This window comes from Hypanus sabinus, chromosome 23 (genome assembly GCF_030144855.1).
Source record: "Hypanus sabinus isolate sHypSab1 chromosome 23, sHypSab1.hap1, whole genome shotgun sequence".
NCBI classification, from domain to species: domain Eukaryota; kingdom Metazoa; phylum Chordata; class Chondrichthyes; order Myliobatiformes; family Dasyatidae; genus Hypanus; species Hypanus sabinus.
The window spans coordinates 52,223,384-52,239,121 of NC_082728.1; the positions used below are offsets into that span (position 1 = coordinate 52,223,384).

Here is a 15,738-nt window from a genome sequence, read left to right on the forward strand (position 1 = left end):
TGGGGCCCCTCCTATTTGTGATTTTTATAAATGACCTGGATGTAGAGGCGGAAGGATGGGTGAGTAAGTTTGCGGATGACACAAAGAATGGAGGAGTTGTGGATGGAGCTGTAGGCTGTCGAAGGTTACAAGAGGATATAGACAGGCTACAGAGGAAAATTGCAGATGGAGTTCAATCCGGACAAGTGTGAGGTGATGCATTTTGTAAGGACAAACCAGAAGACTCAGTACAGGATTAATGGTCAGTTACTTAAGAGTGTGGATGAACAAAGGGACCTTGGGGTTCAAATCCATACATCCCTCAAGGTCGCTGCACAGGTTGATAGGGTATTTAAGAAAGCCTGTGGGTTGCTCGGCTTCATTAACAGGGGGATTGAGTTCAAGAGTAGAGAGGTCATATTGCAACTCTACAAATCTCTGGTGAGACTGCACTTAGAGTATTGTGTTTAATTCTGGTCACCTCATTATAGGAAGGATGTGGAAGCTATGGAGAAGGTGCAGAAGAGATTTACCAGGATGTTGCCCGGATTGGAGAACAAGTTATATGAAGCAAGGTTAGCAGAGCTGGGACTTTTCTCTTTGGAGCATAGAAAAATGAGAGGGGACTTGATAGAGGTCTCCAAGATTATGAGAGGCATAGATAGGGTGGATAGTCAGTACCTGTTTCCCAGAGTACCAATAGCAAACACCAGAGGGCATATGTACAAAATTAAGGGAGGGAAGTTTAGGGGAGACATCAGGGGTAAGTTATTTTACACAGAGGGTTGAGAGTGCCTGGAATGACTTGCCAGGGATGGTAGTGGAGGCTAAAACATTAGGGGTATTTATGAGCCTCTTGGACAGGCACATGGATGAAAGAAAAATGGAGGGTTAAGGGGTTGTGTGGGTTTAGTACTTTATTTTAAGGATTATATGGGTCGGCATAACATGGAGGGCTGAAGGGCCTGTACTGTGCCGTAGTGTTCTATGGTTCTACTGCCCCCACCAACTTCATTCAACCAATCTATGTGCAAGTTAAAGTCCCCTATGATAACTGCTGTTCCATTCTTATTTGCCTCAGATATTTCTCTGTTTATTGCCTGTGCCTCTGTAACGTTATTGTTCGGTGGCCAATAGACAACTCCCACTAATGATTGTTCCCCTTTACTATTTCTAATCTCTACCAATATAGATTCTGCTCCTTAGATCTTATATCATCTCTCACTATCGCCCTGATCTTATCTTTAATTAAGAGTGCTACACCACCTCCCTTACCTTCCTGCCTATCCTTCAGTATTACCAGATATCCTTGGATATTCCAACTCCCAATCCCGCCCTCCATGCAAACATGTCTCAGACAGTAAACAAGCTGAATTTCTTATTCTTCATAGACATCGAAGAATCAAAAAAAAACAAAGAATGAATGACAGAAAATCAGACCCCAAAGCACCCCCTCCCACACACAAGCTGCAGCAGAACCATTCATCCTCCCCCCACTTGTACCAACAAAAGCACCATCCCCTCCCTCCACCATGCAAGCAATAGGAAAAGCCAAAGAGACCAGTGAGAGAAGGAACTAAAGATGGCACCAGAGGGAGACTTTTTCAAGTCCAATGTCTCTTCTAATCTCTCTCTACTGTCTCTTCTTTCCTTTTCAAGGAGGCTGCGGACCTCCGCTTTAGTGACAGCTATTGTTGGAGTCCATGATTAACAGATGCACTCAAACTGCAGTTCTTCATGGCAGTAGGATCCCGTTCTCAGAGCTCATCGAGCAGCCTAGCATTTTCAATATCTCCAGGAGCGGCCTGGAAGACATCTGTCTTTGGGGTGCGGCCCTGCTGCCCTGTGGTCAACCCGATTCTTCACTAGTGTCACTGACTGAAGCATTGCAGGAGATCGGAACATCAAGAAAGCAGTATATGCTGCTGTAGAAATAAGCGATGCTGCCGACTGTAACACTGAAACAGTGAGCTGTTGGACTCCTCTCTCGCTGTGGCAAGAGCGATACCTCTCTCCCTCATGAAGGAAAGAGAGAGTCAGCGGACGTCGAACTGTTGGGATGATGGACTCTAATTGTTTTTGATGGAATCTGAATCAGTCTCTTTGGGGGCTTTGCTATTGGTGGATGGGGGGTCTGATACTTTTGCTGAGGCAGGTGTGAGGAGGGAGGGGTGCTTTGGGGTTCTAATGTTTTCCTGTCATTCATTTTTGGGGTTCTTCTTCTGATTCATGGATGTCTGCGAAGAGTAAGAATTTCAGGTTGTATACTGTATACATTCTCATCCTCTGATATTAAATGGAACCACTGAACCTAAGTCCATTAAAAACTACAGACCATAACCCAACACTTGAGTACCTCAGACAGGCTCTCTCTCATTAGTGAGGGAAAGAGAGGGGACTCCTGCAATGATGAGAGCGGGGAGACCAGAAGCTCACTGTTCCAATGTTACAATCTTCCACATCACTTCAACGAGCCCCCAAATTCAAGGGTTGACATACTGTGAGAGAGGAGAGGGAAAGGAGAGAGAGGGGAGGGGAGGGGGAGAGGGGAGAGGAGCAGAGGAGAGGAGAGGAGAGAGAAAGAGAAAGAGGAGTGAGAGAAAGAGGGATGAGAGAGAAGAGGAGGGAAAGAGAAGTAGAGAGAGAGCAAAGGAGAGAGAAGAGGAGAGGGGGAGAGGGGAAGAGGGGAGGGGAGAGAGAGAGGAGAGGAGGGGGAGAAAGGGGAGAGGGGGAGGGGGTCAAGGGGGACGGGGGAGAGGAGAGAGGAGAGCAAGAAGCTCACACCAACTGTTGTTTCAATGTTTCAATCTCCCACAACACAAGGAACTGGGTCATCCATAGTGCATGAAGGGCTTACATGTAACAAATCACCTGCAGTTTAAAATCTCTTGGTGCCCTAGTCTGACCACTTCATTGTACCTACTTTCTACTTGCCAGCTAAAGCAACTATCATCCTTTCAATAATGAAACCCCCATTATGCAATATCAGAACATTTTATAAACCTTTCACTGATAATTTCCCAGCATAAACCTTTGAAACATGATACCAAATAGGTTTAGAATACTGTATTGGCATTGCCTGCTGAAGACAACAAGAACAGCAACTTGTAATTTTAACATGGTAAAATGTCCCCAGCAGTTCATGAAAGTGTTACAAAATCAAAAAGGAACAGCACCTCATATTCTGCCTGATCTAGCAAGTTCCTCTTACAGTCATGAGACCCCCATCACCATGTTCAATTTCTCTCCTCCATCCACTTCATCTAGTCATCACTCACAAACTCCTCCCACTTGGTCTCTCACTCCACTGTTTTCACCTGCCCACCCCACCACCCAAATTTGGTTCCATGCTCCATTTTCCCTTTCTATCAGATTCCATCATCAGAAGTTCTTAGTCACCTCCACCTATCAAGTCCCCACCTCTATCACTATTTCCACCCTTCCCTCTCCTCTCCTCAATTAGATCTACTTAGCATTTGCCAGCTTTTGCTCCACCCTTCCCCTTTATTTTTTCAGTCATATGAAGAGCCTTGACCCTAAATATGCCTGTTCATATTCCTTCAAAGATGCTATGTTTTTCTCCAGCATTCTATTTGTTGCTGTTATAAAACAAAATCTGATGTCCGAGTTATTAAGTTAGGGGACAACACTTGTTAACGAGAGGCTTATGGAGGTGACAGGTGATGACATTAAAAAGGGAAAGCCAGAGCTCAGGGTGAAGAACTGAAACCAAAGTGGCCCATATGAAAAATCAATAAGAAACATGATGACACAGCTGCAAAATGCAACTACCTCTCGTTTTGGTAGCTAAGATCAGTCTCTTCAATTGCAGTCTATTTAGGCCTTAAATCTACACTAGTACCTTGAGGAATAATACTTAATGCTTGCAACCAAACACATCCATTCATTCTGCCAGTTTGAAGTTTTATTCTCAAATTACTCTGAAGAAATTTGACTCGAAAATCTATAATGCAAGTGTCAGCTAACATTCCTGATGTGACAACTCCTCATACACTTCTCATACTTTGTCAGAATAAGAAAAGTATTTGGTTCATCAAGTCTATTCCAGCTTTCAGAGCAGAACAATCTCATTCCCCCACACTTATGGCAATCTACAAACTCTGTTATCAAGAGTTTTGTCAGACACCTTAAGATCTTTGCATTTCAGGGTCAGATTTCATTCCTATTTTCTTTCACATGCTCATCAATCCCCCACAAACTCCAGATGATTTACAGCTGCTAATCAACCTACCAACCATACGACAAAGACTTGAGTTCAAATGAACCCTTGTGCATAATGATTTTTCTTCACATCGTCTCTGAATGGATTTTAGCAAAAAGGAATATGTCAATGTTTTCCTGCCAGTTACTAATTCACCCAGATAAAAGCAAAACTAAAATGTCACTAATGGTTAGAAGAAATATAAGCTAGTTTGATATACCAAGCTCAAATCAGAATCAGCAATATCAAGAAAGTTAGTAAGATACTGAACTGGCAGAGTTCCTCATATTACTTTAATGCAGGAGATGTCAGTTAAAAGCAGAATCTAGCTAAGAAGATGAGGAGAAAAATACAACAAAATGAATACGTGGGAGGACATTGACGTGGAGTACAAACATCAGCTCGGGCCAATTCATTACTTTTACTTGGATACGTGCATCACCAGCTCCCCCTTGCGACCAATGAAGAAATGGGCAGTGACACAAGTTACTGATGCATTTTGACGATGGTTGGCACAGCTTCAATTATTATTAATCTGAATTTGGTTTTAAAAGATTTAGCTACTTCCAATCAAGTGTGAATATATGGAGCATATTAAAGATGCATATTTTCATAAATTCAAGAAGAACAGATTATTTGTGGAAAAAATAATTTAGGTTTCTGAGACGTATGATAGCAAGGTTTGCAATTTCACCCATAATCTTTATCTGAAATAGCAGAGGAAAAGCAGGACACTCATCCCTCTGAATCCATACCAGTTTCCAGAGGAACAGACCAAGAGTTACATTCCCCCCCCCCCCCACTGTCCTTTCCTGTATGCCCACAAGACCATTTGATGCACTGAAATACGTTTGTAATTAAGACTTGCATTTATATAGGTGCCCTTAATGTGCAAAATCATTTCAAGCCAGTTGAATGCTATGTAATCAGTAAAAATAGACTGACATCCAATCAAAGGAAACTGTAAGGATGAATGAAAGTTTGATACAAAAAAAACATAAAGGAGGAAGAAGAGGTGGAGATGAAAGTGGACTTCAATATTATGCACTGAGCTCGTTTGTTTGGGTTTTGTTGCCATTTTAAACATGATGCAAATCCACTGGCAGATAATCCACACACTGTGTAGGAGGGAGTTTCACTCAAGATTTTACTGAGACACCACTTGTCTTAGTGATGCTCACTGAGGCAGTGTAGAGGGATCTCTACACTGTACCTAACCCATATTCCACAGCATATACTGGCACTGAAACTGAGATTCCTCCAAACCCAATAATTAATCCTGTTCACTTTAATGAAAGTAAGTGTATACAAAAATAGAGACTACAGAGTTGTGAACTTAAAGGGGTTCCTCTTTCTTTTAGCTCACCTGATAAGCCTCTGTGTAGGAAACTGCCAGCTGCCCCTGGTCATACAACATCTTCTCAAAGTGGGGTACATGCCAGTGTTGGTCTGTGGAATAGCGATGGAAGCCCTAGCACAGGAAAGAGTAACATCAAAGTTTGAGCAAGCATCTAGTTTACCTGGATCCAAAAGAATGAGCAATTTCTTTAAATATAAATCCATGTCAGGTTACATTAGCAACCACACTCAAAAGCATTTCCACAACTGTGATGTCTTCTATGAGGGTCCAAAGTTGTAAATAATAAAACTTATGCAATTTTGTTCACACAATAAATTAAATAATGAGTTTTTGACACATTCTCTATTGGCAGCCTAAAAGATCCATTATGTTTAAAGGACCTACAACATGTGTAATACAACTGAACCCAGGAAACACAATGGCACATTTTAATATTTTAATAGCCCGTAAAATTTTCACCCTTGGCTTGTATTAGTCCCAGGTAACCTGCCACAACAACTTACATTTATAAAACTTCCTCTGGACTACACAATATCCCAAGATGTTCCACAGGAACGATAGCCAAAAAAAAGACATCATTTGACTAAAGCAGGTGATCACACGACATTGACTAAAGAAGAAAGTTTCTTGAAGGTCTTAAAGGAAACGAGAAAGGGATTAGAGAGACAGAGCTGTTTAGGGAGCAAATTTAAGAGTTCAGGGTCCGAATAGCTTAAAGTAGAGCCACTGACACACTAGAGGCAATTTACTGTGGTCATTTAACCTATCAACCCACACATTTTTGAAACAAAGCACCTGGAGGAAATCCATAAGGAGAACATGCAAACTTTCCACCCAATACTGGTGGGTTATGACTGAACCCAAGTCACTTGAAACATGAAGCAGCAACTCGACGAGCCACACCAGTGTGCTACCCTTATTAATCAACATACTTGTTATCAAATGAAGGACCAAGACTAATTTTGTGCCTTAATTTATCCAGAAATGATTTACTAGTAATGAAGTGCAACCTCAGTTGTGATGATTTGGAGGATTGTGCTACTCTTAAAGTTTGATACATCTTGTCCTTAATCATTGGGGAAGAAGGCTGCGGCCTCAGATGGCTTCCAACTGGAGCTTTTCCTTAGAATGCACTGATGGCCTTTGACAAGAGGCTGAAGATGGCACTTCACTTTCTGCCAAGGTTTTATAACTTGTTTTAAATAACTCTGATGCTCAGAGACATTTAAAACATATTAGCATTGATTCAATTAATTAAAAAAGCTATTAATTTAAAAAACATAAAATTTAAAAAACACTAGAGCACTGACAAATAATTAAAAGCATTAAATAACATAAAGAAATAAGTAAATGAACTGAACTTAATTATCCATCTAATCTATGCCCCCTGGAATCCATGGCGGCAGGCGGATTTTACAGTGTAGTGTCAGGGGAATCAGGCACAACTATCTCATATGAAGTCCATCAACAGAAGGGAGCAAGATACAAGCCAATATTTGTTACTCAATAGAATTGCTAAGAGTCCGACAGAAGTCCAAATTTGACTTTCCTAGGGCAGCCTGAACTATCAGCCACAGGTAGCTCAGTCTGGCTGGTCATTGTTGTCCTTACCTGGCCCCAGGTTCACTACTTAAATCTCATGTCTCCAATCTTTTCTGTTTGGTTCTGCATTTTCAGCTAGCTCTAATCAGGATAGGCTTACAAGCCTCAACTTAAATCATCTGCAAACTGACACTGTACTTTCAATTGTCCATCCTCAGCCTAGCATTTTTTCAAATACTCTTTTAAAGTCAACCGTTTCTCCAAAATGTGTTTACTTGTTCCAATACTTCATATGTTGAGTGTCTAATTTTATTTTAACTTGCTTTGGTGAAGCACTTTAGAGTTTTAACAATCTTAAACGCATTATGAGAAAAACAAGTTGTGACTTAAGCCTCAGAAGTTTCTATCATTTATGCTAGAAAGTCTAAAAATCAAGCCTTCAAAGTATATCAACATTCTGCTGGTTCCAGCATGTGAAAATGACAGACAGAGGAAGTGTATCTTTTCCAGTATTGGGAGGGTTCTCCAGAGCATGAACTCTGCCAGAATCTCAAATAATTCTAAATAATCCAGCAACCTCTTCTCAAGGTTTAGGTGAACTTTAAGGACTGATTGACCCCATTTTCTCTTTCCCTGACCTATTAAATCATAATAATTACAACCACCTCAAAGAGGTTCATTTAAGATGTTTCTGAGATGGCATGTTGCATATGCTCAATGGATGATATTCAGCTTGAACAAGTCATTTGATTTTCAGCTACTTAGACCCAAAGCTATTTCCACCTAGAGGAAAGGATTTTCAGTGTGACTCAAGGTAACCTACCTGCCCGATATGATCATGGATTCCTCCAAGAGCCATCATTTTCAGTGTGTGCAGAGCCATCTCCAGGGCCCGGGCTCCATTCACACTGGTCTTGTTTAAAGCCCAAAAACGGAACAGGAAATTGAAGTTTACTGTTCAGAGGAGAAGAACAGATCATTTTCATTAAGTTAGGAGCCATCAATTACTAAAGTTCACAAAGAGGTGAAGATAGACAAGTGATACTGCAAATTGTGCCTCATTCTTCTGGAAACCCTCTTTCTCTGTACATAATCAAACACTAGAGTCATAGAGAACTACAACACAGAAACAGGCCTTTCCACCTATCCAGCCCATGCCAAACTATTATTCTGCTTAGCCCCATCGACCTGCACCTGGACCATAACCCTCCATACTCTTTCCAGAACTTTCAAATTTCTCTAAAATATGGAAATCAAACCCACATCCATCACTTCTGCTGGCAACTCATTCCTCACTGCACCACCCTCTTAAGTATAAGCTTTTTACTCCTCATGTATATGAAAGATGTAAGTAATAAAAATCAATTCAATTCAATTCACTCTCTGCTTTCTGTAGGCAAGCCAATTCTGAATTCATGCAACCAAGTTTTCTTGGATCCCATGCCCCGACTTTCTCAATGAACCAACCATGGGAAACCTTGTCAAGCATCTTATAAATCCATATACACAACATCCACTGTTCTACCTTCACCAATGTGTTTTAGCACTTCTCAAAGTATTCAATCAGGCTTCTGAGGCACAACCTGCCCCTCACAAAGCCATGCTGACTATCCTTAATTAGACTATACATCTCCAAATGCTTGCAAATCTGTCTCTAAGAAAGAACACTTACCAATAACTTGCCACAACTGATGGAAGATTCGCTTCCTGTTTTTTATGATTTTTACAACTGACTGATGAGGAAGTGGAAGGGTGTGTTATTAAGTTTGCAGGTGACACAAAGGTTGGCGGTAATAGTCGGGGAACTGAGCCACAAGATAATATTGTAGCTGTATAAAATATCAGTTAGATCACATTTGAAATATTTGAGGGGATGTTCCATGAGTAGCCATGGGCATGGCAAGGGCCCCAGCTATGCCTGTCTTTTCACTGGCTACGTAGAACAGTCCATGTTCCACGCCTTCGACAGTAATGCTCCCAACTCTTTCTCTGCTACATTGATGACTACACTGGTGCTACTTCATGCACTCATGCTGAGCTCATCAATTTCATCAACTTTGTCTCCTACTTCCACTCTACCTTTAAATTCACTTGGTCCATTTCTGATAACTCCCTCCCCTTTCTTTGTCTCTCTGTCTCCATCTCTGGAGACAAACCACCGACCAACATCTTTTATAAACCTACCAATTCCCATAGATTAACTATATCTCTTCCCACACTGTCTCCTGTAAAAATGAGATTCCCTTTTCTCAGTTCCTTCATCTACACATCTGTTACCAGGATGAAGCTTTCCTTTCCAGGATATCAGGATGTCCTCCTCCTTCAAGGAATGGTATTTCCTTTCCTCTACCATTGATGGTGCCCTCACCTGCATCTCCTCATTTTCCAAAACACCTGTGCTCACCCCATCTTCCTGCCTCCTTAACAATTGATAAGAGTTCCTCTTGTTCTTACCTACCTCCCCATGAGCCTCCTCACCCAACGCATCATTTTCCACAACTTCCACCATCCCCAAAGGGATCCTGCCACCAAACATATCTTTACCTTCCTCCCCACCCACCCACTCCACTTTCCATAGGGATCACTCCCTCCACAACTCCCTTGTCCCTTGATCCTTCCCCACTAATCTCCTCCTGGCACTCTTCCCTGAATACAGCCAAAGAGCTACACTTGGCCATTCACCTCCTGCTCCACATCCATTCAGGGCCCCTAATAGTCCTTCCAGGTGAGGCAATACTTCATCTTCAAATCTGCTGGGGTCATCTAACATGTCCGGTGCTCCCAATGTGACCTCCTCTACATTGGTAAGAACTGCCAAATATTGGGGGACCTCTTCATCGGGCACCTCTGCTCCATCCACCAGAAATGGAACTTCCTGGTGGCCAAGCATTTTAATTCTGATTCCCATTCCCATTCTGACATGTTGGTCCATGGCTGAACTCCTCCAGCATTTTGTGTATGTTGCATTGGAGTACTGCGTTCAGTTCTGGTTGCCTTATTATAGGAAGGATGTGTAAGCTTTAGAGAGGGTGCAGAGGAGATTTACGAGGGCATTGCCTGGATTAGAGAGCATGTCAGCAATGATACGTGTACAAGATGATAGGAGGCATAGATTGAGTGGACAGCCAGAGACGTTTTCCCAGGGTGAAAATGTCTAATATGAGAGTGCATAATTTTTAGGTAATTGGAAGAAAGTATAGGGGGTATATCAGAGGTAGTTTTTTATTAAAGAGATAGATCTGTGGAACTCACGGCCAGAGATGGTGGTAGAAGCAGATACATTAGGGACAGTTAAGTGGTTCTTCGATATGCACATGGATGACGGAAAAATGGAGGGCTTTGTGAAAGGGAAGGGTTTGATTGTTCATAAGAATGTTAAAAAGTCAGCACAACATTGAGGGCCAAAGGGCCTGTACTGTTTTCAACTTTCTACGTCCTGTAAACCCTTAGTTTTCTCCTCTTCATTTACACTCTCCCTGCTTCCCATTCTTATGGCAGCACAGCTTCCTCCTACCTCTTGTGAAATAAAAGTACCTTGCACTGTCCTCTAATCTTGCTCATTCCTCTTAAGACCTTCAAAATTTTGATTTCTTTACCCTTTCAATTTTCCTTTCTAAAAACTGTAATTCTACAATTTTCATGCCAACTTGTGCATCTCATCATCACTGCTACTGCTTGGAGTATTAATAGCTTCCATGGACTGGATTTAAATTAAAATCACTCCACTGTGTAGTTTGAGAAAAATTAAAGCAGTGGCAGATATGTTTGATCTACTGACATAATTTTAATAAAACAGAATAAAGCGCACACTGATAAATCTGATATTTCCTGGAAGTCTTATTTAGACAATCAAAACATCTTTAGTGTGGTTATGATATTCACTGATGAAGCAATTAAAATGGGAACATGCACAAGGGAAATATTGGAAGAACAAGGTTAAATCAAGACTTTTCATTAAGCACAGGGGTGACAGGTTAATGAGACTGCATGTCAATGCACTCAATGTCACATTGAAGCCAAATGATCATAGCAGAATTCAGAGATTTGGTCAAAGGAAACAGAAAGATGCAGTCTTTCCAGACAGAATGGGAAGTTGCAAATTTGAGAAAAGGGGTTAAGTTTGTTGGAAATAGACAGGGGAAAATAAACTAAAAATGCCAGAACACAGAAGTGCAGTAGGTAAGACACAAGAAACCCTCGATCAGAAGCTGTGATACGTTGATCCAAATGCTCCATTGACTTCATTTCACACTCGCATACAACAGCGGGTCGAGGCATACACGCCAGACAGGATAGAGAAGTGTGGAGCGTTGCCCATAACCTCAAGCGTCCCTTCGCTTCCTCCCACAACACTTCACATGAAATATACAAAACTGGTGTGCAAGAAAATGCCAAAGCCAAGTGGTCCAATAAATCTGCCAAAGAACTACAAGCTTTTGTTTACATTTGTGAACTACAGTGCACACTGAATGTGCGTTACACTCAGTGTTTGTAAAATGGGGGTGCTGAATTGAGGGTTTGGTTAGTTGACTAATACTTTCATTACACACTCTAGTATGAACTACATCACTTAAGAACATCTGAATTTCTGTTTACACTTACTGCTTCTTCAGAAAAGCAGACAATATAATCCTCCCTCCATGGTCATCCTTTCTTCTCCTCTCTCACACTGAAGAGAGAAACAACTGAGAGCACCAGGCTAAAGGACAGCTTCTCACCCACTGCCTAAGAAATACAAACTTTTGTAATCAGACACCTGAAAGGACATCTCATATGTTAAAAGATGACCTCTTGATCTTGCAGTCAATTTCATCATGACTCTTGCACCTTATTTGTCTCCTGCACTGTATTTTCTCTACAACTAGAACTTCAACATTCTGTTTTTCTTTTTACTATATCGCTGTGATTATGTATAGAACAATGTGTCTGGATGGCCAACAAACAAAAGATTTTCACTCTATTTCAGTACATGCAATATTAATATAATACCAGTTTGAAGGTTCACTTCCTTATACTCATTCCCATTATGGTCTTGTTGCTCCCCCCTCCAAGAGGATCGCAACCTTTTCATAGGGTTTGGAGGCCTCGTGCCTCAATGACCCAGTGAGCTATGTTGGCTGGTGTCAGGGCCTTCAGCTTTGGCTCTTGGTAGGGTCACCCATGCCAAACAGGTCAAAGGTTTGAAGCCAGACAAAAAGTGATCCACCAGTCCTCCAGGTTCAAGGGTTCAATTCAGGGCTAACAACCCTGACTGGTCAAAAAAAAAAATTGTTACAGCAAAAGCAGTGAAGAATCTTTCGACATCTATGTGTGACGATGGTATAGACAGAAACAGAGGACCATCATTGTTGTGCTAAAAACACCAATGGCATGATGGGCAGTATGTAAGTTTTTGCTCCCTACTCATCCTGCTCCACAGCCCTACCAAGAACTCAGTGTTCCCACAATTCCTAATTCCCCTGTTCCTTTACACACTAGTTCGGGGGTCGGCAACCTGCGGCTCCCGAGCCATTTGTGGCTCTTTCACCTCTGTGCTGCGGCTCCCTGTGGCTTTGGGAAATAATTGGTCAGTATTTAATTAAAATGTATTTTATGTTAGTTTGTTAGCTTTTGAAATGTAATTCTAAATTTGAAGATTATGGTGATCTTGTACAATCTAAGTGTGGCGACATCCGAAACGGCTCACAATTAGCCAGCATTCCGGCTAAGGGAGATAGCCTACGGGGGTTTGTGAGTACGCGTCTTTTGCAGCATCTGCGTCCATGGGGGCTGGGTTGAGAGAGGCTTAAAAGCAAGGCTGTTTAGTTCGAATAAAGCTATCTTTGACTGCAGTTTACTGACACCGCTACAACGTGTTTTTATCGCTGGCTGTCCAGACGGAAGGTGCTGAAACGCTTTGTCGCGTGTCTGGAAGAAGTGAAAACTTTCCTGGGCAGCAAAGGGCTCACCTTTCCTGAGCTGGAACAGCCAGAGTGGCTGGAAAAGCTACACTTCATGGTAGACATGACAGCGCACCTGAACACGCTGAACACAGCTCTTCAGGGGTAAGGACGTACAGCCCTGCACATGTTGGAGGATGTTTTGGCATTCGAGCGCAAGTTGACAGTGCTTGCCAGAGATTTACAGAAAGGCACTTTGTCTCACTTCCCCAATTTGAGAGAGTTCAAACAAGGTCACGACATGATAATTTCGGAGTATTTACATTCTGCAATCATCGCAATGCAAACATCGTTTGGGAAACGCTTCTGTGAGTTCAGAGAGGAAAAAAACACATTATCCTTCCCGGTCACTCCCTTAAGCATCGATCCTTCCCTACTGAATACGACTGCATTGGCAGGTGTGAGTCAACCTGATCTTGAGATGGAACTGGCCGACATAGCCGACAAAGACATATGGGTGTCCAAGTTTAGACGCTTGACAGCAGACCTTGAAGATGTTGCCCGTTCTTGCTCAGAAACACAAATGGAGTGATATTGAAAACCTTCCAAAACCGGACAAACTTGTGTTCGAAACATTTATGTAAACATTAAAAAGTATGCGCTTTGAGTCCTGTCGATCTTTGGATCCACATATGTAAGTGAGCAGGTGTTCTCCAACATGAACTTTATTAAAAACAAACATCGCGCATGCCTCACAGATGACAGCTTGCGATCCTGTGTAAAGATGAAGGTGACGTCATACAGCCCTGATGTGCAGACGCTGTGCGCTGAGGTCCAGGAGCAGAAATCCCATTAACCAAGTATGATAAATATTTTAATTGCCTATTATTTTATGTGTATTCATATTTTTTCATTGTTCAGTGAAATAGTCCTTTTATTTTTCAGGCTGACAGCTGGCTGATGTTATTTTTGGTTTGCTGCTGGCGGAAAATTTAAGTTCGGCGTTTTTCATAAATACAAGAAGGACTCAAATAGACATTGAGTATTTTACTTTAAAGTAACTTTCAACCCAACGTCTTTTTTTCGGAGTTCAAAATGTTTTTGTTGCATGCAGAAATGTAATTTCGTTTTCTCTGCAGGAGTTCATCAATTTCATAAATGCAACACATTATAGTTTGTTTATACATAGCATAAAGGCAAAAAAAACGTTGTATGCAGTGTTATTTCATTTTAAATGTCAAACGGGTTTTGCGGCTCCCAGTGTTTTCTTTTCTGTGGGAAACGGGTCCAAGTGGCTCTTTCAGTGGTAAAGGTTGCTGACCCCTGCACTAGTTGTAGCCTTGCCCTTAGTTATTCACTTCATAACCTCTGGATTCAGTCAATGAACCTCTGCAATTCACCATCCTCACTCAATTTTCCTTAAAAGTTGACTCATTTGATTCATGTAAAGCACTGTGGAACATTTTACTCATTTAAAGGGACTATATAAATACAAGAGGTATTTATGACTTACAAACAATTTTGGGTGCATCATCTTTAAGTACACTTGCATTTCTCACCTGGTGAAGGGAATTTAGGTGACTCTCTGAATCCTCCATATTCATTGTCATAAGATCCAGCCAATTGTTGAAAGCACTTCTCCATCACCTGGGGACAAGGTGGTGGCATTCCCTCCTTATCAGAACTCATCACGACACTCTTCTGGAGTGCCTCCAGGATCTTGTTGCCACGCTCAATAACTTCACTCCGGTTCCTCTTCCACTGAAACACAAATATTTGTTAAGTGAACAACCACAGAAAAAAAAATATTTAAATCATTCTAATTGTTTGTAAAGGACTTCCATGAGAGTTAAACACACACTAATAACCAGTGGAAACAACTAGTCGAAAACGGAATCTGCTAATGGTGATGGAGCCATTGAGAGATATTGCAAGAAAACAGGCCCTTGGGCCAAACAAGTCCGTGCCAACCATGAATCATTTATAGCAATCCTACATTAATCTCTTTTTTTTTGCTCTCTCTATCTCACCCTGTTCAGATTCTACCACTCACCTACACTCTAGTGGGAAGATAACTATAAACACATATGTCTTTAAGTAAACCAGAGAACCCAGAAGTCACCATTAGAATATGCAAACTCCATAGAGACAGCAGCCACTGGTAGGACTACAAGATGATAATGCTCTTAGCTGCATCACTGTGCCACCAAGTTTCCAGCATCTCATAAAATTAAGCTGAATTCACAACCAGCATGATCAATTTTTCCCTCAATATCAGCAAAAGAGCTGGTTATCAACTTCAGAAAGTTAATACATTATTGCAATGAAATGGTCTGTGTTGAAAGCATGCAAAACCAAGTTTACTTATAATGTAGTCGATAACGATAATTAGTTTTCTCAAATTATGCATGCCTCTTGCACCCTTTAAAATGAGCTGATTTATCAGGACTACTCCTACAGATGTTGTATTTGCAGATGTATCATCCTTCTTTCATTGTCGTTGGTTGTGGATACAGGAACTCTCTACCTATTACCACCACTGAAGTACAGTACTGTGCAAAAGTCTTCAGGCACCCTAGGTTTTTTAGATAAATTGTGTTTTAGATGGTTTTTTGTCTTCTGCGTTATTCTGTCAGCAGAAGAGAGCAAACTTTAAATTTCAAATATTTCATTTTCCAAAAAATTAAATGCCACAGAGAAATGTTTGTATTTCATTACAGAAAGTAACATATTAAGTAATAAACAACTTTTCAAAT

At 41.3% G+C, this 15,738-nt stretch overlaps 1 protein-coding gene across 1 annotated transcript in view; it reads right to left on the reverse strand.

Annotated features, from left to right (window-relative positions):
• spata20 (spermatogenesis associated 20) overlaps positions 1 to 15,738 on the reverse strand; it is a 472,602-nt gene that overhangs the window by 383,921 nt on the left and 72,943 nt on the right. The window contains exons 6-8 of the mRNA XM_059948873.1: positions 14,542 to 14,743; positions 7,927 to 8,057; positions 5,568 to 5,672 (exon numbers count right to left, since the gene is read on the reverse strand). Of these exons, the coding sequence (XP_059804856.1) occupies positions 5,568 to 5,672; positions 7,927 to 8,057; positions 14,542 to 14,743 (438 nt within the window). The remainder of the gene's footprint in view (positions 1 to 5,567; positions 5,673 to 7,926; positions 8,058 to 14,541; positions 14,744 to 15,738) is intronic.